The 26,193-nt window shown below is 40.3% G+C and overlaps 1 protein-coding gene, 1 long non-coding RNA gene and 1 pseudogene across 7 annotated transcripts; all 3 read right to left on the bottom strand.

The window, feature by feature from the left end:
* Positions 1–1,444: 1,444 nt before the first annotated feature.
* Positions 1,445–24,605, bottom strand: PRPF3 (pre-mRNA processing factor 3). Of its 6 annotated transcripts, XR_004988641.1 has the most exons (17): positions 24,453–24,605; positions 20,434–20,623; positions 19,452–19,582; positions 17,353–17,499; positions 15,350–15,433; positions 14,942–15,162; positions 13,984–14,290; positions 13,229–13,395; positions 12,118–12,197; positions 10,119–10,262; positions 9,017–9,116; positions 8,732–8,845; positions 7,389–7,507; positions 7,021–7,104; positions 4,346–4,407; positions 3,660–3,725; positions 1,671–1,808 (listed from the first exon to the last, which is right to left on the bottom strand). XR_004988641.1 is itself a non-coding variant. In XM_036441862.1 (16 exons), the coding sequence occupies exons 2-16, from the start codon at positions 20,576–20,578 to the stop codon at positions 1,662–1,664; spliced, it is 2,052 nt and encodes a 683-aa protein (XP_036297755.1). In that variant the 5' UTR covers positions 20,579–20,623; positions 24,453–24,605; the 3' UTR covers positions 1,445–1,661. The 6 variants fall into 6 exon arrangements, 5 of the variants coding, with proteins under 5 accessions (XP_036297755.1, XP_036297756.1, XP_036297759.1 ...); XM_036441862.1 differs by lacking the exon at positions 3,660–3,725 and having other exon boundaries at positions 1,445–1,808; XM_036441863.1 differs by lacking the exons at positions 3,660–3,725; positions 4,346–4,407 and having other exon boundaries at positions 1,445–1,808.
* Positions 6,729–7,014, bottom strand: LOC123652566. The gene is made up of 2 exons (XR_006741995.1): positions 6,870–7,014; positions 6,729–6,791 (listed from the first exon to the last, which is right to left on the bottom strand). It is a non-coding gene; the product is annotated as an uncharacterized LOC123652566 (long non-coding RNA).
* On the bottom strand, positions 21,326–22,371 carry LOC118721191 (annotated as a pseudogene).
* Positions 24,606–26,193: the final 1,588 nt, after the last annotated feature.

The raw sequence follows: 26,193 nt of genomic DNA, 5'->3' as shown, positions 1-26,193 counted from the left end.
CCACATTGGGCCCTAGCCGGTTTGGCTCAGTGGATAGAGCAGCCTGCCACTGAAGGATCCTGGGTTCAATTCCAGTCAAGGGCATGTACCTCAGTTGCAAGCTCCTCCCTGGTCTGGGCCCTGGATGGAGCAAGTGCAGGAGGCAACCAATTGATGTGTCTCTCTCATGTCGATGTTTCTCTATCTATCCCCCTCCCACCCTCCAAAAAAAAAAAAAAAAAAAAAAAAAAAAAATTCACATTGGTTGCTGTTGAAAATAGACTTCAGAAGAAAAAGAAAATAGATTTCAGAGCCCTGGTCAGCATGGCTCAATGGTTAGAGTGTCTGCCTGTGCAACAGATGCTCATGGGTTCAATCCCAGGTCAAGGGCAAGTGCTTGAGTTGCAGGTTTGTTCCCTGATCCCTGCCCTCAGTGGGGGCAAATGGGTGAGGCAACCAATCAATGTATTTCTCTCACAATGATGTTTCTTTCTCTCTTCATCCCGACTGAATCTTCCCTTCCTCTAAGAATCAATGGAAAAAATATTTGCACTCCTTGGGTGAGGATTAAAAAAACAAGACTTCATAAACATTTAGTTAAGGAGGCTGTTGGAATCATCCAGATAAGGAAATGATGGAGGAGAAGCCACAGGCCCTGGAGGGAAAAAGGGGGGAAGGGGGGGGGGCAGTCATAGGCCCACTAGAAAGAAACAAAAACAGAAGAGCTTTCAGGGCAAATGCTGGAATCTAAGAACACTGCAAATGAGTTTGAAGTTCATGCTAGTCAAGGGGAGAATAATGAGCTATAAATCTTGAAGATGTAGGTTTGTACTCCTAGAAGTCTTAGAACATAAGCCCCAAAGGGTGGGGTGTGTATACTGGGACAAGGACCACCACCTCTGTGTTACCTTCTTGGTCCCAATAGGTGATAGGTCTTTGTGTGCAGCTCAGGAAGACCTAAGCTGAAGGGCAGCTATAGGGCCCAGACAACCAATAAAGAACTGAATGAACTTAGAGAAAATATGTATGAACTAGAAGAATGAAGTGGCCATTTTCTCACATGAACCAGGGGAGGAAAAAGGGAAAGGAGCAGTCATATGAAAAATGAGTAGGAATCAGGATTTCAGGTATGGACATCTTGAGTTTGAGGTATCAGACACATAAATGACATTAAATATGTAAGTATGAAATTCATGAGAGGTCTAGGTAGAAAATATCAATTTTAAATTTTTCAATATATAGACGATCTTTAAAATGATGAGATGCATGAGGTTGCCCAGGAAGTGAGGTTCTAGACAGAACTGTTGTGGAGATATATCTCTGACCAGAAATCGAATCCACAACCTAAAGCTTCAAGGATAAAATTTTCTTTTTTCGAAGCAATTGCGAGGAGTCTGGAGAAAAGATCACCTGAAGAACCAAACTCCAATCAATACCTATGAGTGTATGAAAAAAATCATACAAATTTTAAAAATAACTCTTTAATCATATACACATAAGGGCAGTAAAGGGCAGCACCAGGCCGACAGGGAAGAGAGCAATGTGTTCTCCCTTTGTCCCGATGTCAGCTGGGCACAGTTCTGCGACCACACACACACAAGTGGGCTGGGCTGGGAAGTAAAATAAGGGAGAGGACTGAAGAGACATAGGCAAGAGGGTGGAGGCAAGGGCTTGCAGTAGTCTCAGTCAGCAGACTCCAACACAGATTCACTTAGCGCAAGGTCCCAGTAGTGTTCAGCCCCATGCTTTTTGAAATGCTCCCGGGCCATGTTCTCTGTAGGGCACTGTTTGAACTTCATATCCCCAAAGCTCCGGTCTTTGGCTGTACCCTGAGAAAGAGACAAAATATGGAATGACACTGCAATTTCTAGTTTAAATCAGATATTCTTTTATAAAACCTAATAACACTTGTGTAGCAATGTGCTTAGCTGAATATGATTTTATGGTAAAAGGAATTCTAATCTCCACCTCCTTGGATGTTGCATGAGTTTTCATGAATTTACGCATAAGGGTTTGTTGGTCTTTTTTTACTGAGTGAAAAAAGAGGAGTTCTGTGCTCTGGTGCCTGGGTGGAAGAGCAAGACTGGAAGGACTATGGATGGTGAGATGGGATGAACTTATCTCCCACCAGGCCTCAAAGACTAAATTTGGTCTTTTCAGGAGAAAGGTGTTAGAGAACCAGAGGTTGAAAGGACTCTTCAGCCGGGACCGGTTTGGCTCAATGGATAGAGCGTCGGCTTGGGGACTGAGGGGTCCCGGGTTCGATTCCGGTCAAGGGCATGTACCTTGGTTGCGGGCATATCCCCAGTGGGGGGTGTGCAAGAGGCAGCTGATAGATGACTCTCTCTCATCGATGTTTTAACTCTCTCTCTCTTTCCCTTCCTCTCTACAAAATCAATAAAATATATTTATAAAAAAAGAAAAAGAAAAAAAAAGAAAGGACTCTTCACAAGACTTAGTGAGGCCAAGACTGGTTTGGTTCAATGGATAGAGCGTCGGCTTGGGGACTGAAGGGTCCCGGGTTCGATTCCGGTCAAGGGCATGTACCTTGGTTGCGGGCATATCCCCAGTTGGGGGTGTGCAAGAGGCAGCTGATCGATGACTCTCTCTCATTGATGTTTCTAACTCTCTATCTCTCTCCCTTCTTCTCTGTACAAAATCAATAAAATATATATTAAAAAAAAAAAAAAAAAAAAAAAGACTTAGTGAGACCCTGTGTACAAGGAGGCTTTGGGGCACAGTGACGAAGCATACAGGGACAAGGGGGAGAGGGAAATGGGAGCCAGGGGGACGACCTCCAGAACTGCAATAGAAAAAGATACTAGGTGGAAGCGCCTTCTCAAAAAAGGTACCAGCAGCTACAACAGTCATAAAGTGCTACCTCAAGAGGCTTCCAGGCTTCAGACTCCAATAAGGAGGCTAGAGCAGAAATTGGCTTGTTTTTGAACCTGAGATATAATTCCGGAGGACATTAGATAAATGGAAGAGATGAAGAGGCTGGAATATTAAATATGCAGGTGGGGACTTATGAGACAAAAACAAAAAACAAGAAAGAGGTATACATAAAAAAACAATTGCCTATAAAAGAGTGGTCTTAAAGAATCATGGAATCAAAAGAGAACTATTTCAGTAAATGCTTTTCTTTGTTGTTAGAATTTATTTTAGTAAGCATTCACTGCTTTTATAGAACATTACTTTTATAATGAACTAGTTACTAAACATGAGCATTTTAAAAATTGCCCTATTGCTCAGTGGATAGAGTGTTGGCCTGCAGAAAGAAGGGTCCCAAGTTTAATTCCAGTCAAGGGCACATGCCAGATTGCAGGCTTGATCCCCATTGTGGGGCATGCAGGAGGCAGCCAATCAATGATTCTCTCTAATGGTTGATGTTTCCAGCTTTCTCTCCCTCTCCCTTCTTCTTTGAAATCAATAAAAATATATTAAAAAATAAAAATTAAATTAAAAATAGAAGGTACACATGAACTCAATACAGAAGAACAAAATGAAAACAATAATCGCAAAGGTAAAAATATTTACAATGTATAAAGTGTATGCTGGAGTGGGAATAAAAGAATTATTGTACTATATCAGGACACAGATAGCTACTGAGAAAAAAAACTTTTAATGTTTCCTAGAGAAATCGGGTATTTTATGCTTCAAAAAGGGAGAACAATGCTTACTTCACAAATTGGTCTGAACAAGCATATTCATTCATTCATTCATTCATTCTTCAGAATACTACTTCATTAAGATTTCAGGAATGAAAAAACTATATAATCATAAGAAAGTTCCAAAGAGTGATTTCATTACACTGTACAAAGTACAATTACACAATAATCTAATTAGTTTACCAAAAAAAAAAAAAAAAAAACCTGATAAAAGGGAGGGAAAATTATATTTACATTTTATAGACAAAACAACAGTACTGGATGTTAAACATGCCTCGCCCATTTGCACAGTTAGTAAGTAGTACTGCCCAGATTCCCAACTTTATATTAAGTTTAGTATTTCTCTTACTATATCCAGACAAAGAAAAATCCAACAATTTCCCTCTTTACAGGCCTCATCTATGACTATGAAATAGCTCAATCAAGAATTTGTGATCTTGCCACCAGTTTTCCATATTCTTTTTCCAGATGACAGATACTAACATGCTCTTTAATTTAACTGAAATCTAATGAGGAAGAATTTGCTGCCAAACATTTAATAATAAATTCCCTCTCCCTCACCCCTCCTAAAAGCAAGAAACCACAAATTACTTAAGGCTTAAGGGATTAGTCATTGTTTAGTTTTACCAGTCCATCACTTCATTTGAATAGTATAAACAACCAGTATAAACTTCAGTGTTTAATGAGGAATCACCTACCTCCCAGACTAGTACACATTTGTTGGTTTTCTTCACAGCTTCCTCATCGGATTCCTCATCATCTGGAAAAGACAATATAGCTAAATCTTTCTCTAGATATAAACTAGAGACCAAAATTTAGGCTCTACACAATGTTCAAATCTACCCAAATTATTTTAAATGTTGTCAATCATAAGTTGAGATAAAATATCTTCTGTTTCTCTTTACCCCAAATTAGACTGAAAGCTTTAAATAGGCAGGAAAATTAGTTAATTCAACAAACATTTATTGAGCACCTACTATGTGTCAAGAGTTGTGCCAAATACTGGGAATAAGTAGATAAATAAAACCATTAAAAATAAAAACTTGATATGAGCACTTTGAGAGCCAGGCTTCATATGCCAACATAAGAGTCCATTCTCAAGGTGGTTTTAATCTAATGGAGGAGGAGGGCAGATATATCAAATGAAAATAGGAACACAAAACAAAATATAGGTAAATTATAGTAAAAAATATACTTTGTGCCCCACCACCATGGCTCAGTGATTGAGAATCGACCTATGAATCAGCAGGTCATGGTTCAATTCCCAGTCAGGGACATGCCAGGTTGCAGGCTCAGTCCCCAATAGGGGCTGTGTAGGAGGCAGCAGAACCATGATTTTCTCTCATTATTGATCTTTCTTTTTTTTCTTTTTTTCTTTTTTTTATAGAGAGAAAGAGAGAGAGATAGAGAACTAGAAACATCGATGAGAAACATCGACCAGCTGCCTCCCGCACACCCCCTCACTGGGGATGTGCCCGCAACCAAGGAACATGCCCTTGACTGGAATCGAACCTGGGACCTTTCAGTCTGCAGGCCAACGCTCTATCCACTGAGCCAAACAGGCTTTGGCTCTCATTATTGATGTTTCTCTCTCTCTCTCCCACTCCTTCTGTAAAACCAATAAAAAAATATTTTTAAAAAATGTTTGTAAGGTTAAAAAATACTTTAAGACCAAAATATTAGGTAAAATTAAGTAAAAAAAAAAAATAAAAATAAGGCTCCCAGTATATGTTAAATGCCAACAGAAGTTTTCAAAGAAAATACTGAATACTGATGGAAGAATGGTGGCCTGGAGGATTTCAAATATTTGATAATATACTTAATAAGATAAAATTGAGTAAATGAATGAAAAGTACATTTTCTTAAAGCAGGAAGTTAATTTAATCTGAAAATTTTGTGTGTGTTTTTTTACCTTCAACCCCTTAAAATTTTTTTTATCAAAAAATAATACATGCCAAAACTGGTTTGCTCAGTGGATAGAGCATCAGCCTGCGGATTGAAAAGTCCTAGGTTCGATTCCAGTCAAGGGCATGTACCTTGGTTGTGGGCATGTACCTTGGTTGTGGGCACATCCCCAGTAGCGGGTGTGTAGGAGGCAGCTGATCGATGTTTCTAACTCTCTATCCCTCTCCCTTCCTCTCTGTATAAAATCAATAAAATACATACATACATACATATATATATATAAATACAGCCATAGCTGGGTGGCTCAGTTGGTTGGAGCATTGTCCCATATACCAAAAAGTTCCAAGTTCAATTCCTAGTTAGGGCATGTAAGAAAGGCAACTGATGAGAAATACTGATTGAATATTTCTTTCACATTGATGTTTCTCTCTCAAATTAAAAACAGACACACACAAAAAACAAACAAACAAACAAACAAAAACACACACACACAGATAAGGCCCTGGCTGGGCAGCTTAGTAGGTTAGAGCATCATTCAAGGTTACAGGTTTGATCCCTGGTCAGGGCACATACAAAAATCAACCAATGAATGCATAAATAAATGGAACAACAAATCAATGTTTCTCTCTCTTCCTCCCTCTCGCTTTTCTCCCCCCTCTCTTTAAAAAAAAAAAAATTAAAAAAAAAGCCCTGGCTGAGTGGCTCAGTCAGTTGAGCATGGTCCCACACACCAAAAGGTTGTGGGTTTGATTTCTGGTCAGGGCACATGCCTAAATGTTGGTTCAGTCTCAAACAGGAGCAACCAATGGATGTTTCTTCCTCTCTATAAAATCAATAATAAATCCTTACGTGAGGCCCTGGCTGGTTTGGCTCAATGGACAGAGCGTCTGCCTGTGGACTGAAGGGTCCCAGGTTCGATTCTGGCCAGGGGCACATACCTGGGTTGCGGGCTTGATCCCCAGTAGGGGGCGTGCAGGAGGCAGCCGATTGATGATTTTCTCTCATCATTGATGTTTCTCCCATCCAAATACTAACCAGGCCCGACCCTGCTTAGCTTCTGAGATCAGACGAGATCAGGCGCGTTCAGGGTGGTATGGCCGTAGACTCATCATTGATGTTTCTATCTCTCTCTCCCTCTTCCTTCCTCTCTAAAATCAACAAAATATTTTTCAAAAAAAATCCTCACATGAGGATTAAAAAAAAAAGGGTAATATAGACAATGCACACATGACAGGGAAACTGGTAGAAAGAGGTAAAAAGGCCTTAATGGACAGGTAGAATAACTAACACTCATGCACATGACCATGCCATAAATACTGTATGAGTGTCTAGCATATTCATAGTCCAAATGGGCCTTTCTAAAATTCCTGAACATTATCCAGTATTAGCAAGAATTTCAGAAGGAGACTTGATGAATGGACACAATACCATCCCACCTCCAACTTAATTCCCTCTAACCCCCATTCACCATCTCCTTTTGTGTTGGATGTCTGTTCATCCCACTTTATCCGATGCAGCATAAGACGCTTAAATTTCTTCTGGGATTTGGGGCCTGGAAACAGAAAAGGAGAATTTTGCCAGAATTGTGGAAGGCGATGGGGTAGAAAATAACCTTTGAGCTCATTCAATGCTGACATTTTTAATATGGTAGCTGAAGCAATCCCAGGAACCATATCTTAGGTCCTTTTACTCCAATAAACACGAAGCAGAAGCCCAGGATATCATAGCCAGGTATGGTTTTAAAATAGTATCTTTTTCTCCTTTCTCCCACCATGCTAATCACTTCAAGGAATAGGGCTGCCTGGGGACAATCTCCCTCAATTTTTTCAGACTCACCCCCTTCCACTACTACCACGTTGACATCCTTGTGCAGTACCACCACCCCTGTCAGGTACAGCTGCCCAGCATTGGCCTCAATCTTGAACTTCTTGGCTGGGTTGCTCAAATTTCGAACTCTGGAGAAGGGAAAGTTTAGTTATGGCTTTCATTTTAGCTTCGGTAGCTGCCTGAATGGAATGGCAAATAAAAAAGATGAATCCAAAATGATTTTTTGTCTAAAAACGAAGGTCTTTGGAGTAAGCAAATATACTAATGCCTAAAAGGTAGAGATGATGAGTTTAGATATATTTCTACTGTCTCACACTTCTTCAAAGTCTAGCACTCCACCTTAAAACAAATAACAGGTAATCAAAATTTACTCTAGATGCTTAGGATGTAGTTACAATGCTATCCATAAAAAATTTCTAGGATACCTGAAAAACTGTTAATATCAATGAGCTATAGTGAGTGGTCCTACGGGATAGAGAATAGCAAGGAGACTTCCCCTTAAGTGCCTTTCTGTATTGTTAGAATTTTTTTTCTAATCTTAACAAAGATTCACTACTTTTATAATAAATGTATCACTTTTATAATAAAGAACTAGTTACTACATTTAAAAAATAGAAGACACACAGGTTATAATAAAGAACTAATTACTACATTTAAAAAATAGAAGACACACAGGTACTCAACATAAGAGAATAAAAACATTAAATCAACACAAAGTTAAAAAATATTTACACTATATAAAGTGCATTTTGGAGTGGGAATACCGGTAAAAGGTTACTGCAATACATCAGGATATAATTACTGAAGAAACTTTTAATACTTCCTGGAGAAATAGGATATTTTATGCTTCAAAAATCATAGATGATCTTTAGTTCACATCTTGGCCTGAACAAATATACGCATTCATTCATTCTTCAGAACTATTACTGGTTCACTAAGAAGCCTTAGACATAGAAGAGTAAGCCTTTAGCCGAAACCGGTTTGGCTCAGTGGCTAGAGCATCGGCCTGCGGACTGAAGGGTCCCAGGTTCAATTCTGGTCGAGGGCATGTACCTTGGTTGTGGGCACATCCCCAGTAGGGGGTGTGCAGGAGGCAGCTGATTGATGTTTCTAACTCTCTACCTCTCTCTCTTTCTCTCTGTAAAAAAAAAAGCTATAAAATATATTTAAAAAGAAAGAAGAGTAAGCCCTTAACTCTCACCATTGTAAAATATTTACTAACTCCTCTTTACACTTAGGTCATTTAAGGAGAGTTGGGGCTGATGTTAGTTAGGTATGCTTTTGGACTACAGTGATTCTGCCTCAAGGACTTAGAAAATGTTCTGGGAAAGACTGCCAGTTTGAACACCTACCTATATACAGATATGTGTACCCCCTGAGAAATGTCTTCTTTAAGCTTTTTAATTTTCTTGACCTTTCTCTGTTCTGCTGTAAGTTTTCGGGCAGCGTTGGCCTCTTCATGCGCTCTGTCGTGACAGGAAGGACATCCACAAGTGAGAAAGGCATTGAAGATCAGAGGCAGGGCTGAGGGAAAGAGAGAGCAACGGAGGACTCTCCCCTCCCTTCAAATGTGGATCCCCCAGAATGCTTGGGAAAAATACTTGCCCTGGGTTTCTACCCACTCCCATGGCACTTACTTCTGTCTTTTTGCCATCTGAGCTCTGACATGGGCTTCTACCTTCGTGGGGTCTTGAACAGCTTCTGTTCCTAATACTCGCATCAAATTAGAAATTCTCACTGCAATGAAAAGAGGACAGAAATCAATTTCCCAAATCGCTTCTCCAGCTGAGATAACCTATCCTTTCTTCTCTACCAACTCATATTGTTTACATATTTCAAATCTGCTGAAAACTAACTTCTTCTAGGAACTTTTACCTTGAAAAGACCATATAATTAACTCAGTATTTGTGGATGTTCACACAGTTAATCTACGTAGTTGACATACATTAAATTTATAAAAGATAAGGAACTTAATTTTTTAAAATGTAATTGTTTATTATTTTTATTTATTACTATTTTATTTTTAAAGAAACTTACAGGGAATCAAACCCGAAACCTTGGCTTATCAGGACAACACTCTACCAACGGAGCTACCCAGCCAGGGCTATTGTTTTCTTTTTTTAATTGAATTTACTGGAGTTAGTTACACTGGTAATAAAATTACATAGGTTTTGCCTTGTCAGTGTTGATCAGTGGTAAAGCGTCCTATGAACTAGAAGGTCACAGTTTGATTTCTGGTTAGGGCAAATGCCCAGGTTGTGGGCTCGATCCCCAGTGTGGGGCATGTAGAAAGCAGCCGATCAATGATTCTCTCTCATCATTGATGTTTCTGTCTCACTGTCCCTCTCTCCCTTCTTCTCTGAAATCCATAAAATATTTTTTAAAATTACATAGGTTTCAAGTGTACAATTCTACAATACATTATCTGCACACTGTCTTGTGCAATCATCATCCAAAGTCTAGTTAAGTCTCCTTCCATCACCATTTATCCCCCATTTACTCTCTTTCACTTTGGGAACTTAATTTCTTTGGTAATTTCACTCTGATAACAGCATTTAGTGAAAGATCCTATACATAACAGTGCTCTATTTAAATAAGGAAAGATGACAGAAATTTTGGAAAAGAAAGAAGAGCCAATAACTGAGTCTCAGAAACAGAATACAGAGAGATGCTAAAGTTCCTCTGGAATTGCAGAGATCAACATTGCCACCCTTTCATCCCTGCTTTTTAAAGATGTACCTTTGGGTTCTGGAGGAGGCATCAGGCCCAGCCTGACTTTCTCTTGTAGCTCCTTCTGTGCTTCCCTCCTTGTTTGCCTTCGAAGTTTCTTCTGTTCCTTCTTGGTAAGATATACTCCCAGAGTAACTGGTGTGTCGTTGTCGACTGTTAGAGAAATGAATTTACTAAAGCAATAAGCATGTTAGAGGAACATAGGTGTTATATCAATCACATTAAAAGAATCTTTAGTTTAACCCTAGATGGTTTGGGTCAGTGGATAGAACATTGGCACGTAGACTGAAGGGTTTAATTCCAGTCAAGGGCATGTACCTCGGTTGCAGGCTCAATTCCAGTCAAGGGCATGTACCTAGGTTGCAGTCAGTATGCATGTGGGAGGCAACCAATCGATGTGAGAGACACATCAAAGTTTCTCTCTGTCTCTCCCCCTCCCTTCCACTCTCTCTAAAAATCAATGGAAAAATGTCTTTGGGTAAAGATTATAAACAAAAAACAACAAACAAATCAGAACCTTTAATTGTTTTGGTTATTTTTAGGTAGTAAGGTTATATTTTTTAAAAGCATTCTTAACTGCATAGTGTTCTAACATGATTTTTTTTTTTTAAGCAATTGAACCCTTTAGCAACTGAAATGCAGCAAATAGAGAAAACAAAATTAGAGCTACTCTGGTCCCTGCTTGAGGATTTTGAGTAGGTGGGGGTAATCTAGAATCCCATTTGGATACCACCTGATGAACCTCAATGTTTCTATGTAATATCGAAATACAATTTGAAAACCACTGCCCAAGATGATAAAACTTATAATTTTAGAGTTATAGGAACTGGAAAAAAATCATCTGGATCCCCGAATCAGGTTTAAATAACTTTTTAAAACAAACCCCCTTCCCCCCATTTTTCTAATGATTCACATTGATGACAGCTAAGTAAGAGTAGATTTTTATAAAATAAAATTCAATATTATATCTTGTTTTAGAGCTCAATCTTTTTTTCTGAAGTTACTAGAGATACTGACAAGCAAATTTACTGACTGAGGTATTATCTCTTCTGTTCATCTCAAACCTGGTGAAAACATTAAAGTCTTCTATAATCCACACTAGAGGCCCGATGCACAAAATTCATGCAAGAGGCTTAGTCCTCACACTCCTGGCTGCCTCGGCCTACCCTTACAGCCCCGGCTGACCCTCGCAGCCCCAGCTTTGTCTGGAAGGTCATCCGGATGGTCATTCTACTGTTTGGTCTAATTAGCATATTAGCTCTTTATTATATAGGATAACTTTTTTTGTTGTTAATCCTCACTTGAGGATATTTTTTCCATTGACTTTTACAGCAGTGGAAGGAGGGAGGAAGAAAGGGAAGGGAATGAATAGAGGAGGGAGGGAGAAAAGGGAACATCAATGTGAAGGAGACATATTGATTGGTGGCCTCCTGCACAATTGGTAGCCTCCCACACACGCCCCCACTGGGGCCTGGGATCAAACCTATAATCCAGGTATGTGCCCTTGATTGGGAATCGAATCCACAACTCTGCGGTCCAGGGCTGATGCTCTAACCACTGAGAAACTGGCCAGGGCTGAGCTAATAAAACCTTTGCTACAATAATGATAAAAAGACAGAAAGGCTAAAGACAAAAATTGAAGGTCAGGAATTTAGAGTTGGTGCACAAGACTGGAGTTGGGAGTCAATGCTATGGCAAAAGCCCGACTTGTATTATACATCAGTAAGGTTCTCTTTAGATTAGGCCTCAGTGCTCTAAAGCTGCAGTAATACTGTAGCTACTAGCCACATGTGCCATTTAAATGTAAACTAATTAAAACAGAATAAAATTAAAAATCCAATCTCTTAGTTACTTTAGTGCAACTCAATTTTCAAGTGCTCAACAGTCACATGTGGACAGTGGCTACTATACAGACAATACAGATAGAGAACATGTCCATTATCACATAAAGCTTAAAGTTCTATTGGTTAGTACTTCTTTAGTCTTGACTGAGAAACCTATATATTACCTGGAGGGTTGAGCTGGGCTGGGTGTTCAACAAGATTTGTGATTCCAAAATAATCTTCCCTCTTGGGATTTTGCTCTGTACTAAAATTGGAGGAAGAAGGGAAAACAGGATATGTGGGTAGAGATGATTCCGAGAGGGGGAGTTTTTTTCAGAAACACAATTAAAAATCCCACTCTCTATAATGCACTCAAGCACTTTTTAGCATTTGCATATCTATATAATATGTAATTACATTACACATAATTTTCATGATGAGAAAACTGGGTCCCACTAAGGTTGGATGCACTCTCCATACCAGTTATTCTCGACCTTTTTTCTACTCTAACACCCTGATAGATACCACATACTCTCATTAGTAACAGTAATTGGTGGACAAGTAAAGGGTAAGGAAAGGCTGAAATACAGTCTCCTAAAGCCATGTATCAGGATGATGAAGCAGATATAATTAATGCTCTCCATTTTTATTAATGCTCTCCAAATTTTATTTCCCAGCATGTCTCTGCCGCTGGGAAGGGGCAATTGAAACTCGGGGGTCAAAAAAGATATTGCATTCCATGTCTTCTGATGGCTTTTCTTTAAGCCGTTGCTTGAATTGTTCCCTTAAATTTATTGGGGCGACACTGGTTAATAAGATTCTATAGGTTTCAAGGGTGTATCTCCATGACACACAATTTGCATATAGCATTGTGTGCCCCCCATCCAGTCAAATCATCCTGTTACTATATATTTGGCTCCCTTTTCCATTTTCTAAATGTTCCTCTATGCTTTATTTACCATTCTCTCTCCCATCAACTAAGAATCCTTGCTCTACTCTAGAACTGGATCTATTATAAGCAACAAAAATATAAGAAATAAATATGCTAAAAACAAATAGCAATATATAACAAAAGCAAATAATTTATAGACCTGCTCTTTTAGATTGATTGTGCCCATTTCTCCTACATTAACAAAAACACACACACAAAAATAACTCATACAACATATTCTTTACAAGTATATGAGCTTGTATACAGTTACCTATTTCTCTTGAATTTTAAATATTTACTTAATGCATAAGTGTCATCTCTCCCATTAAAACTACAGTCTTATTAAAAGGAACTAACAAACTCACAGGTCGAAGCCATTGGGGATGATATAAGAATCCCACCACTCAATTTCAGGAATATCTCCTTCCCTTAACTCCTTCTTAGGAGCAATGAGAGCCAGCCTCGTTGAAGTATGGATGCCTGTTTTTCGAGCTGCTTGTGAGATCTCTGCCTGCAGCTTTTCCAGTTGAGCCTAAGGACAAGATAAACCGAGAAAGGAAGATAAAACATGGAGTGGTAGAATCCCAAGTTTTAAAATACTTCCCTGTTAAACTCTTTATACTTAATGTAACTAGTTCATAATTTCTGAAAGCTTAGGAAAAAGAGCTGTCCTGCTTTATTTTATCTTTTACTTAATACATCTCACCCTCATCATTACTCTTTTACCCAATGTGTGCCTGCAGCAGATGTGCAGAAATTGAATGTTATGAAAACCTCGTCTGAGAAGATAAAAACAAGGCAAAAGTCATTGAATATACAGTCAATTCAACTCTCCAAGTGTGCGGATTGTCTGCAGCAAATTTTAACACCAGGATAGCTTTCCTCAACCACCCAAATGGTTTTCTGAATTGTCTCCCTGTTATTTGGATGTGGAGAATTTTCAACTCAATTTTATTTCCACCTAAATAGAATGTAATTAAGAAGACAAATCAGCTAAAAATCAAGTCTAATTGCCTAAAACACAGAGAAATGAGGTGACAGTATTTTAAGACTCTATTCAATGTCCTTTGTCGCCTTCCTAACTTCTTGGAAATTCTAGGTTATATTCTTATCCAGATACCTTTGTCCGTAAACGCTGGGCAATCTTCTCAAATTTGCCCTTGTCATGGAATTTAAAAGTGCGTCTCTGCCGCTGGGAAGGGGCAATTGAAACTCGGGGATCAAAAAAGGTATTGGATTCCAAGTCTTCTGATGGCTTTTCTTTAAGCTGTTGTTTGAACTGTTCCCTCTTCACCGCACGAATATTGGCCTTTAGAGTAGGCATTCGGTGTGTCAGCTCAATCTCCTTGCCTGTTGCATCTACAGTGCGACCTTGCTCGTCGAGAATCAGTGGTGTAGGTTTAGTTTGATCTTTTAATTCAACCTTCCTGAAAAATAGCCCACAAAGAAATAAATTTCATATGGAACAGTAAGGCAAACAAAAAACAAACAAAAAATAAAACAAATAAAAACCTAATAAATACAACCAGGTTACCCAATTCTAGGGAACATAAACCCATAGGTGAGTAATAATATTTTGATTGATTTTTTCAAGTAATTTATTTGACTATAAAGTATAATCAGATTAAACAAACTGATAGATTACATTTATATGAATTTGCAATCCTATCTTTCTTTACTCCTGAATTCTTCGGTTAGTAAGGGATGCCATACCAATCGTAGATGCTAAAGATGACGTTTATCATCTTTCCCCAGTTATAGAGAACTCTCAGATATGGTCTCACCTAATGTGGTTTATTGGATAGAGCTGAGTTAGGAACCAGGAGATCTGATTCTATTTCTAGCTTCAATATTAGGTGAATAATCTTAACCTAGTCCTACCAATTATAGAAATATTATAAACTCTGCAACAGGGAAGCCAAAAGAATAAATTCAACTGGTATTTACTGAGTTTATTAAGAAATATTTAACTGTGAGAAATAATTTAGGTTCCTTGGAAGAAGAGGATTAATAACATGCAAAGACATTTACTGCTTCTCAAGCTTCAGAATGAAGGAATCCATGAAATAAATACTCACGGGGGAGCAATGCCCATGGCATGAAGATTGGCCAGGCCCACCATATTGGCATTGCCAATGAGCCCAGGTTTCAGTGCTAGCTGGGCTTGGATACGGGCTTGTAGTTCAGCTGCTTTCCTTGCCTTCTCAATGGCATCATTCATGAAAGTGGCAGCCTGGGAGGGCTGAATAGTGTTACCAATTGGAAGTCGCTCTGGTTGGGAGGAAGAAGGAGTCTTTGGCTGTGAGATGGGTAAAAAGAAGTTAGAATTAGATGGATTAGGCAGGCAGGTAGGTAAGTGCGCGCAAAAACACACACACACACACACACACAGTGGTAGACTGGAATGAAACATGCAGTCACTTCTAGACTCATTTGAATGGATGACAAGAAATTACTTTTTTCAGAGTAATCTGGGTATATAATACCTGAGGTGTAGGGGGGCTGATGAAACTCAGTTGTTTTTTCCTCTCCTCGATTTGTCGTGTTGCTGCCTCCATCATCTGTTTGATCTGCTCTCGAGAATAGGGGAGAGTTGAAAAGCTGTTAATGTCTTTTATTTCTCCCATACAGGCTCCTAAATCCAAAGGGCTTTCAGGTCTAGAGGCTAAACATTTTTTGAATGACAACATCACATTCTGCCTGTATCATAGGCTAGAAAATTTAGTGAAGATGAACCTACACAGCTAAGCACTAGAATTTTTCAACGTATCTTCCCAAGGCAGGACTGGTATGTTAGGTAATAACACAGCTTGATGACTAAGACTTTGGAGTCAGAGAAACATGAGTTTGAATCTTAACTCTGTTACTTAACGCTGTGTGACCTTGGACATCGTATTTAATCCCTAAACCTCCAAGTGTCTAAAAGGGATAAAAACAGTAGCACCTACCTTACCAAAGCTATTGTGAGCACTTAAGTAACATATGCAAAACTCATAACAGAACTTCTACTCCTAGAATAGAAATCATTAGGCTTGGTTTTGTTTTTTAATCATGTTAATGGTCCCTGAATTATTTGTTTGGGTAACCAGAGATGACAATACAAAGACCTGCTTCGTAGTCTCTGTAAACTCCTTGAGGATACAATCAAATAAACTCTTCTTTTTTTTCTTTCTTTTTTTTTTTAAATATATTTTATTGATTCACAGAGAGGAAGAGAGAGGGATAGAGAGTTAGAAACATCGATGAGAGAGAATCATCGATCAGCTGCCTCTTGCACACCTCCTACTGGGATGCACCCGCAACCAAGGTACATGCCCTTGACTGGAATCGAACCCGGGACCTTTCAGTCCGCAAGCCGACGCTCTATCCACTGAGCCAAACCGGTCCCAGCCAAATAAACTCTTCTTAAATTTTCCAAGAGAACTGGTGTCAAGGGGCTTGTATATATATGTGTGTGTATATGTGTATATATAATTTTATTTATTTATATTCAGAGAGAGAAGGAAGGGTGGAATGAGGGGACTGGGGAGGGGGGAAGAGAGAGAAACATTGACTTGTTCCACTTATTTATGCATTCATCAGTTGCTTCTTATTATGTGTCCTGACAGGAGATCAAACCTGCAACCTTGGAGTATTGGAACAACTTTCTAACCAATTGAGCTACCTGGCCAGGATGCTCCATGATATTTTTAAAAATTTATTTTTAGCCAAAACCGGTTTGGCTCAGTGGAAGAACTTCGGTCTGCGGACTGAAAGGTCCCAGGTTCGATTCCAATCAGGGGCATGTACATTGGTTTCGGGCACATCCCCAATGGGGGGTGTTCAAGAGGCAGCTGGTCAATGTTTCTCTCTCATCGTTGTTTCTAGCTTTCTCTCTCTCTCCCTTCCTCCTCTCTGTAAAATAAAAAAATAAAATTATTTTTAAAAATTTTTGTTGTTAATCCTTATCCAAGGACATTCTCACCCGCCTCCCCAACCCCCCATCTCGTCCCCACCTAGCCAATTGATTTTTAGAGAAAGTGGAAAGGTGGGGGAGAGACTAAAAAACAAAACAAAACAAAAAAACACATCAGTGTGAGAGAGACATATTGATTGGTTGCCTCCCACAGGAGTCCAGACTGGGGCCAGGTACTGAAGCTTCAACCGAGGTACATGCCCTTGCCCGGGAATCAAACCAAGATTCTGGTTCTCTGGCTGACACTCTAACCACTGAGCAAACAGGCCAGGGGTGTTTCCATTTTTAAAAAAATATATATATTTTATTGATATTTTACAGAGAGGAAGGGAGAGGGATAGAGAATTAGAAACATTGATGAAAGAGAAAGAAACATGGATCAGCTGCCTCCTGCACACCCCCTTCTGGGGATGTGCCCTCAACCAAGATACATGTTCTTGACCGGAATCAGACCTGGGACCCTTCAGTCCGCAGGCCAATGCTCTATCCACTAAGCCAAACCGGTTAGGTCTCTTTCCATTTCTTAATACTAACCTGGAGCTTAGTCAGCATGCCAGGGCTCTCTGAAGGAGGCCCAGGGATCACTTCTGGCTCCTCTTCTACCTCCTCAAAACGGGGTATCCGTCGCTTCTTTACTCCTGATGATTCCTTGGAGATCTCAGAGTCATCACCAAACACTTCCTAAGGGAACCCAAGATGAAAGAATTGTATCCCTGCCCATGGGAGAAGAGAAGAATCATCCTAGTTCCCATCGACATTTTGTGGCATTTCCCAGAGTCTTTTAGACCCTCCACCAAATGGACCATCTCACCCAACTTCATCATTCACCCACTCGTCAAGCAAATGTCATCCCATGTCCTTATCAACATGCTCCTCTCAAGGTCTTTGCAAATGCTACTGCCCATATGTGTAAGGATCTCCCTCAACTTTTCCACAACCCCTGTTCCAAATCCTGCCTAAAACTCACCTCTTCCAGCAAGTTTTCCTCATTAATAATCTCATCCCTACTGATCAAACTGTTGTTTCGCCTCTTCTTAGCACGTAATAGCTTGGTTTATGCTATGTAAAATTACATTCTTCTTGCCAAGTGTTACATCTTTCAATGTTAGTACTTTCTCCCAACTAGAATCTAAGCTCTTCTAGGACAGGGGCTTTCTCTTTCTTCTTCAGTACTCCCCAGTAACACTTTGTTCTTATCAAACAATGGGAACTCATTGATGACTAACTTACAAGGTGAATTTAACAGGACCAAGAATGGCCAACTGGAAGGGACAATGGGAAAAAGCAAATGTACACACCGGTGGTAGGCTTTGGGTGACATCCCCTCTTCACTAGGAGGGCTCGTGTTTTGCAAGGACATATCCTCAGCCAGGGGTGAGCGCTTCCTGGAACTCCTACAGTTCAAGAAAAAGGACTCTCCCATAATATATGGTGTGGGGTTGGGACGTGAATGGACCAAAAAAGGACCCATATCCCAAGGCTATCTAGATACCTTCTTCAAGAATCCCACCTAAGCACTTTAACAGCATCATGCCTTGTCATAACTAATGTTCACTCTACATATATGTGTATACTGTATATCAAGCATTCCCCTTTAAGCATAAAATTCTACAATCAATCCTAAAATTTACATGAAATTGCTACTCATACTTTATAATTTATGATTATTTAGTTTGCTCCCCCGACCCTCAACCCTTAAATAGAAAATTCCTTTAAGGCAAGGACTAGCTCTCATTCCGCTGATCACCCTCCAATGCCCTAAACACAGACTGCACGAATGTTTGTTTCTCTTAGCTCCACAGCCTGGCCAGAGACCAAGCAGTCATTGCTTATTTTCCCTTTGTGCCTCAGGAAAAGCAGTAGGATAGCCAAAGTATCAAAAGCACTTTGGAAGGTTTGATAGAAGTCACAGAAAGATTTTCTTTAAAGATAGAGACAGAGAGCAAAGATATGTAGAGATCAGCTACTTGATACTGCAAATATTCAAAGAGGCCATGACCAATCAGCAATCACAGAATAAAAAGTGAAGTAGGTAAGGGAGTAATGATGGTCCCATTAAGCACTCTACTCATGGGGCCAGATGGCCAGTAAGAAGCTATATAGAAAAATGGCAGGCTCTCCAGACAAATAGTAACTGTTGTTAGGTCCACTGCAGAGAAACCTCTAAAAAGGAGCAACAAAGAGGTCTACACTCAGGTAGCAGTGGAATCACATTCTGAAGCAATCTATTAGGCATCAAGCAAATCGAAACATAAAATCTTAGATCAATCAATTTTTAGGTAGTAGTAAAGATGGGGGAGGAGGAGAAAGAAACATAGGGAAACATGAGAACCAAAACCCTTAACTGTATATGAAAATAGGACAAATTTATCAATTGTTTCCTTGGAATATTTTTCAACTCATGAACTTAGGTATTTCATTACCATAAGATGTGATAATTCAAGTTCACTCCCTCCACTTTAAGGTCTAAGTAAGTACCTCTCTTGAATATAGGTATTCTAATAGTGGATATCTATTATAATAGTGGATATCTATTAGAATAGTGGATATCTATTACACGACCCAGTAAGCTCAGCAACTTTGTTACCATTCAAAATACTCCCAAGTTCATCAGATAGTTAACTGTAACCTACCTTTAGCTCTCGTTTTCTGCTCCTGTCACTGCTAGACTTGGAATGTCTAGAGCTTCGGCCTTCCTCTACAGCCTCAAACAATTTGTCCACAAATCGGAGAGTAGAATCATCAAGAAAAGGTTTCAGATGATCTGAAAGGAAAAAAAGAGGTGGCAGGGTTGAAAAGGTAAGAGTACTTACTTTAGTGTAATACTAGGCATATAACAGACAACAACACTGGAAATTTATCTAGGGGGAGGAAAATATTTCCAGTTCTTTGTAGGATTCCCATAAATCCTCTTACTCCGGGTAACTTAGCCCTGTGAGGTAAAATTACTGTTATAATTCTTTAGAGTAGAAAGTAGCATAGACAGAGCAAGCTACTTAAGTTGAGCATCAAACTTTGGGATGAAAAAAATCTTCCTAACTCTTCCCCAAATAGCTGAGATCATTAACAAAATCTACCTCCCTCAACTTTTTCATAACAACTTCTATATATTTAGATGTCAACCTGAATCAAGTATCCACCTCAATTTAACATATTTCCTAAGTAAACTTAACTTAGGTAACTCAGGAGAGTGGTCAAGGGAAGTCAGTATAAGATTCAAAATGTCATAAAAATAAAAAATAAGAGAAAAATGCCAAAACCGGTTTGGCTCAGTGGATAGAGCATTGGCCTGCGGGCTGAAAGGTCCTGGGTTTGATTCCGGTCAAGGGCATGTACCGTGGTTGCGGGCACATCTTCAGTAGGGGGTGTGCAAGAGGCAGCTGATGGATGTTTCTCTCTCATCGATGTTTCTAACTCTCTATCCCTCTCTCTTCCTCTCTGTAAAAAATCAATAAAATATATATTTTTTAAAATAAGAGAAAAAGCAAAACCAGTTATTTGAGGTATTTTCATTATAATGCAAGAAAAAAAAATGTAGCCTGAGCCTTTTGGGAAAGTTCAAAGCAGTCTTTGGGGTCATCTCATGGTAAGTCAGAAGATTCAGAAAGTACATACCAGCTGCCTTCTTCTTGTCCATGCCCTTCCCCACACAGTTCAGTGCTGCTGTGACCACTGTGGGCTCTGAGAAACCCAGGACCCTCTTCACTGTCTTCTCTACCCATGGTTTTAGCTCGTCCAGCTCCCTCTTAGACAGTGCCATTTTTCAGGAAAAGGAAGATAGCTCAAATGGAGTTCTATATTGCACCTAAAAAGAAATCAGGAAAGACTTAAGTTAGAGGATAAGAAAAGACCAAACTTATTTCAGGCAATGGTTAGCACATCATTATGCTTAGGCAGTTTCTCCCACTTCATTCCAAGCCAAATACCTTATCTAAAACGCATACTTCATATCAGAAAGAGCTACATCCTGTTTGATTTTTAACCCTAACTCAGTATCAGTGGGACAATGAAATTTGTGGAATAAATAAAACAACCCTGGGAATTATCTAGTCTGAGAAATGAGTTTCAGCCCTGGCTGGTATGGTTCAGTTGGTTGGGTGTCCTCCTGACACGGAAAGGTTGCCATTTCAATTTCTGATCAAGGCACATGCCTGGGTTATGGGCTTGATCCCCACTTGGGTGTATGCAGGAGGCAGCTGATCGATGTTTCTCTCTCGCGTTTCCCCTCTCTTAGAAAAATCAATAAAGATAATCAATCAATCAGTAGTTCTAGCTTCTTTTTCGAACCTGTCATATCAACAAGGACTTGTTTTATAACATGAAAACAAGACTGAAAAAGCCCACCCAGAGTTTATCTTTTCTACTTCTAAACAAGCATTTCTTAACCTATAGGTTACCTATCTTTTAAGGGTTGCAAGTAAGGGAGGGCTTGTCCAGGTCAGTTTATCCTATATTAAAGCTCATAATCGTTAAGACTATTTGGTCACATTTCTTTTTTCCTTTTTTATTGTACATTTTTATAATTTCACAAACAAGTGTGACAAATCATTCAGCATCTCAGGTGTTTCTATAGTTGGACAACTTGGATCTTATTCATCAGCCTGTTGAACTGTTCCGTTTTCAAAAACATAAAATACCATCCAAAATTTTTCTGATATCCTTGTTTTTAACTATTGTGGCTTGCTGAATCAAAGCAGCCAAATTTGATACAAGTTCAATGTCATTTCCTTCAAGAATCAACTCATCTTTCTGGGCTTGAGATACTGAACAAGCAATGCCTGACCTCATCCCAATTCTGTGGATGTATTTTTCACCCAAGAAATTTCTAGTTTCAACAAGAGAACCATTCTCCTGAATAACAATATTGATGGGGAAGTAAGCATACACATCTTGTAATTGAAGCCCAGTAACACCCTTGATCATGACTGCAGCTAGTATGAACTGTGGCCAGCTCCTTTCTATTTCCCCACCATTTGTCAACCCAGAGCCTCTTTTTTTTCTTTCCAAGAAGACTGAGCTCTACAGTGATGTGGTTGAAGTCCCTTCACAATATCTGTGCGCCCCTTCAGAGCGATGTCCACATTTTCTGGGATGCCAACAGTCTGATTGCTGAGAATGGTCTTCATCCTCGCAGTAGATGCAGCAAAGAGCTGGTCCCATTTCTTTGAACTCATATTCATCCCAGTGAGAATTCTATACCCAGATAATTTTCTCTCATGCCCTACAGCAAGCATGTCAAACTCTCGGCCCTCGGGCTGCATGTGGTCCACAATTATTTTTGTGTCCCAGCCAATATAACAGTATGTAAGAAACTTTTAATAAAAACTTCATAACTTAATTTTTACAATACTGTTATACATCATTATTAACAAAGAACTACAACATTCACTAATGACTGATTACTATCATCGAGTTGCATTTATTTCCCTATGTGCCTTATGTGCAGGTGCACCATTTCTCTCCACTAATACTAGCAGTGAATATTTTAGCAGTTGATTGCCACATCATTAGTCTTGTACTGACTTGTTTGCTGTGCGCAACAGGAAATATTTCACTTTCGGAGAACAAGAAAAATAGGTTTATTTATGTTACACTTATTAATTTGTGCAGTTATTCAGTGTCTGGTAAGTTAATGTTCATGAGAATATTAATTTTTATTAAAATGTTCTATTATTTTATGTTAACGATGACTCGTTTATTTCAGCCTTTTGTATTAGCATGTCTCTATCGAAATAAATCTACATTTCTATGAAAGTTGAAGCTTTTCTTTTTCTTTTTCTTTTTTCTTTTTTTTCTGCTCACATAAACTTAAACCTTATTTGGCCTGTGTTAGCCTTTGAGTTTGACATGCTTGTTCTACAGGTCTCTGTCAGTTGACTTGAGTAAATCCCTCACCTCAGAAAAGAATACCCTCATTTAGACGTTCTAGCTCTTTGCCTTTTAACCTTTACTCTATTTTTTAGCTTAGATAGAGACAACAGTATCATAAAGGACACTCTACAACAAATCCTTGTTACTTAATGTAAGCTGGTATAATTCTTAAATATTACTCATGTTTACATTATCATCTCCTACCTAAATCTCAACTCAAAACTCCTCATGAGCCTGGCCGGTGTGGCTCAGTGGTTGAGCATTGACCTATGAGCCAGGAGGTCAGGTTTCCATTCCTGGTCAGGACAGAGGCCCTGGCTGCAGGTTTAATCCCCAGTGCAGGAGGCAGCTGATCAGTGATTCTTCTCACTGATGTTTCTATCTCCCTCTCCCTCCCATTCTCTCTCTAAAAATTAAAAGATATGTAAAAATAAACTCATAAGCATAGAGAACATTTTATTTCCCTGATTTTCTCCATAATGCCTAAAAGTCAATTACTGCACTGACCTCAATTTCCAAACTAACCTCCCAGCAGTGCAACATATCAAGGTCTAACCTAGGAGTCAATCTTTCAAGATGTGTTAAGGTATCTTTTCTCCTAAAAGACAGTCTGATTAACTTCTACATTCTTGGCAGGTTAAGATCTGTTGCTAAACAGTGTATTTAATTTTGGTATAACCATAAGCAGCTAGTAGATGAAAGTCATGAAAGTAGGAGTGAAAAGATTTTTATGCCTCAGTGACACATTAAAGTTCTCTATTCACCCATCATGAAATAGCAGTATAACCTATCAATCTCTACGCATTAAGTGTGTACTGCTCAAAAGCAGCATATTCAGATATCGAAGTGAAGAAAGAGCTCACAATGAACAGTTGCAACACCAAGCTCTACTGTTTAGCAGCCTTTGGGCAAGTGAGTCCTCTTAAACCTCAGTTTACTCACCTTAGAAAACAAACAAACAAACAAATGAAGACAACTGCCATGCCTACATTGTGCTTAACCCACTCAATAAATATGTATTGTGCCAAGCAATATACTGGGTGCTGAGGATATATACAATAGTGAACAAACTCGAGAAGAATCCTCGCCTTAAGAGTTTTATATTCCAGTAAAGGTGAATCACAAGCAATTTGAACATCCAAAGCAGTAAATGAGCTACCGCTCTATGGGACGAAAGGTATGCCCAAGCGCTCTACCAACAGGTGTATTCAAGACCATGAAGGTGCAAACTGAACAGGCAGTGGGCAACAATCACTAGTTTCAAACAGTCGCTAGCTTTGACACTCATCAAATGTGGAATAACCTAGTGGGGCGGGAGGGGAGGGCGGGGCGGGGTGTTTGCTGTGAGGAGGAAGAAGAGGAAGGCGGAATATCTGAATGAGCAGGTAGCAGAATCCAGGCTTCTGAAGGCTTCCCTTACGCCTGGCTCTTCTTCACTACAACCCGTCACCCGCCCGCCCCCCGCCCCCCAGCCCCATCCCTCTCCCTCCGCTCCCTCCGTCCCTCCAGCCGGTCCCCGTCCCAGCTGGTTCCGCCCACACTCCTTATTCCTGAGCCAGTCTCCCCAGCCCGTCTCCTTCCCGCCCCCGCCCTTTCCCCCAACAATCCCATTCTAGCCCGTTCTCCCGCACAGCCCGGCTCCTCTCTCGGCTGCCTTCCCTCGGAACCTTCCCGCTTCGTTCCTCCTCTCGGACTGAACCCGAGCCCCCGGCGCTTGGACTGGGCGGGGGGACAGCCCCTCTGGGCCCGGGGCCACTACTCACCTCACAAACTTCAGCCCCTGAGACGGAGCTCGAACGTTACACCGGAACCGGAAACCCTCCGACTGCCCGACGTTCCGCCGTCGCTACCACCACCGGGGCCTCCACGCCGCGGTCCTCCACCACGTGACGGGGGAGGGCCGGCCTTCCCCTCGCGCAGCCGCAGTAGCCACCGGCCCCGGCGGCGGGCGCACGCGCAGTGGAGCCCTGAAGGTGCGCCGCGCCGAGTCCCAGCCGGCTGCCGTTTCCCCGCCAACTCCATTGAAGTGGATTACTGGCAGGTTCATTTTGCTGAAAGCAGAAATTGGGCCGCTCGCAGCGTTCCAATTGAATAAGTCAAGTTCTTCTAAAACTAAAAGCCTTGCCGAAACCGGTTTGGCTCAGTGGTAGAGCGTCGGTCTGCGGACTGAAAGGTCCCAGGTTCGATTCCGGTCAAGGGCATGTACCTTGGTTGCGGGCGCATCCCTGGTGGGGGGTGTGCAAGAGGCATTGAACCCTGACTTCCTAATTCATAAATCAACACTGGACCACTGAGCCACGCTGGCCAGGCCTGTTTGACACTCTTGATTCTGCACACTCCCTCTGGGGATGTGCCTACAACCAAGGTACATGCTCTTCACTGGAATTAAACCTGGGACCCTTCAGTCCACAGACTGACACTCTATCCACTGAGCCTAACCGGTTAGGGCCATAAAACCTTTAGAAGAAAATCTTCATGACATTGAATGTGGCAAGAATTTCTTGGATATGACACCAAAATTACAAGCAACAAAAGAAAAAATAGATAAATTAGCTCAGCTGTCATGGCTCAGTGGTTGACCTATGAACCAGGAGGTCACCGTTCAATTCCTGGTTAGGGCATATGTCTGGCTTGCAGACTCATTCCCCAGTGTGGAGTGTGCAGGAGATAGCCTATCAATGATTCTCTCTCATCATTAATGTTTCTACCTCTCTCTTCCTTCCCTTCCTCTCTGAAATCAATAAAAAATAAAATAATAAACATTCCACCCCTCAACTTCCGCAGTATTTAAAAAAAAAAAAGGTAAATTGGACTTCATCTAAATTAAAAACTTTTGTGCATCAAAGGACACTATTAAAAGAGTAAAAAGACAATCCACAGGATGGGAGAAAATACTTGCAAGTCATACATATATCCTATATAATAAAAGGCTAATATGCAAATTGTCCCCTCAACCAGTAGGCAGGCCAGCCAACCACCCATGTCCCCTCTCCCTGGCCAGGCTGGCTGGACCCCACCCATGCACGAATTCATGCACTGGGCTTCTAATATACATATACATATACACACACACACACACACACAAACTGGTGGCTAAGTTATTATGCGTTCAGAGATCATAATAATCTGGCCACTCAGTGTAATCAAGCCTTGAAAGGCAAGGAACAATGGCTTCAGCATATCTTCTAGCAGGCCTGCTTAATCAATACGTGTGGTATTTGTGAAAGGGAGAATAGATAGTGAAAAGAAAATTAAGGTCAGAGCCAAAACCGGTTTGGCTCAATGGATGGAGCGTCAGCCTTGGACTGAAGGGTCCCAGGTTCTATTCCGGTCAAGGGCATGTACCTTGGGGCACATCCCCAGTAGGGGGTGTGCAAGAGGCAGCTGGTCAATGATTCTCTCTCATTGATGTTTCTAACTATCTCTCTCTCATCCTCTCTGTAAAAAATCAGTAAAATATATTTTTTTAAAAAAATTAAGGTCAGAAATCTGAAGCCTACACTA

Source organism: Pipistrellus kuhlii, unplaced genomic scaffold (assembly GCF_014108245.1).
Source record: "Pipistrellus kuhlii isolate mPipKuh1 unplaced genomic scaffold, mPipKuh1.p scaffold_m20_p_18, whole genome shotgun sequence".
Taxonomy (NCBI): domain Eukaryota; kingdom Metazoa; phylum Chordata; class Mammalia; order Chiroptera; family Vespertilionidae; genus Pipistrellus; species Pipistrellus kuhlii.
Note: the sequence above shows the minus strand (reverse complement) of the source record. Positions and strands in the feature narration are given on the sequence as shown.

Bases quoted from the DNA above. Each gene is read 5' to 3' on its own strand.
- PRPF3 (XM_036441862.1), bottom strand. From the start codon at position 20,578: ATGGCACTGTCTAAGAGGGAGCTGGACGAGCTAAAACCATGGGTAGAG. The intron at 12,198-13,228 runs GTGAGTTTGTTA...CTCCAATTTTAG, and splicing joins ATCCCCAATGGCTTCGACCT to TACAGAGCAAAATCCCAAGA. The intron at 10,263-12,117 runs GTAATATATAGG...TTTCTCTAACAG, and splicing joins AGCCCAGCTCAACCCTCCAG to TCGACAACGACACACCAGTT.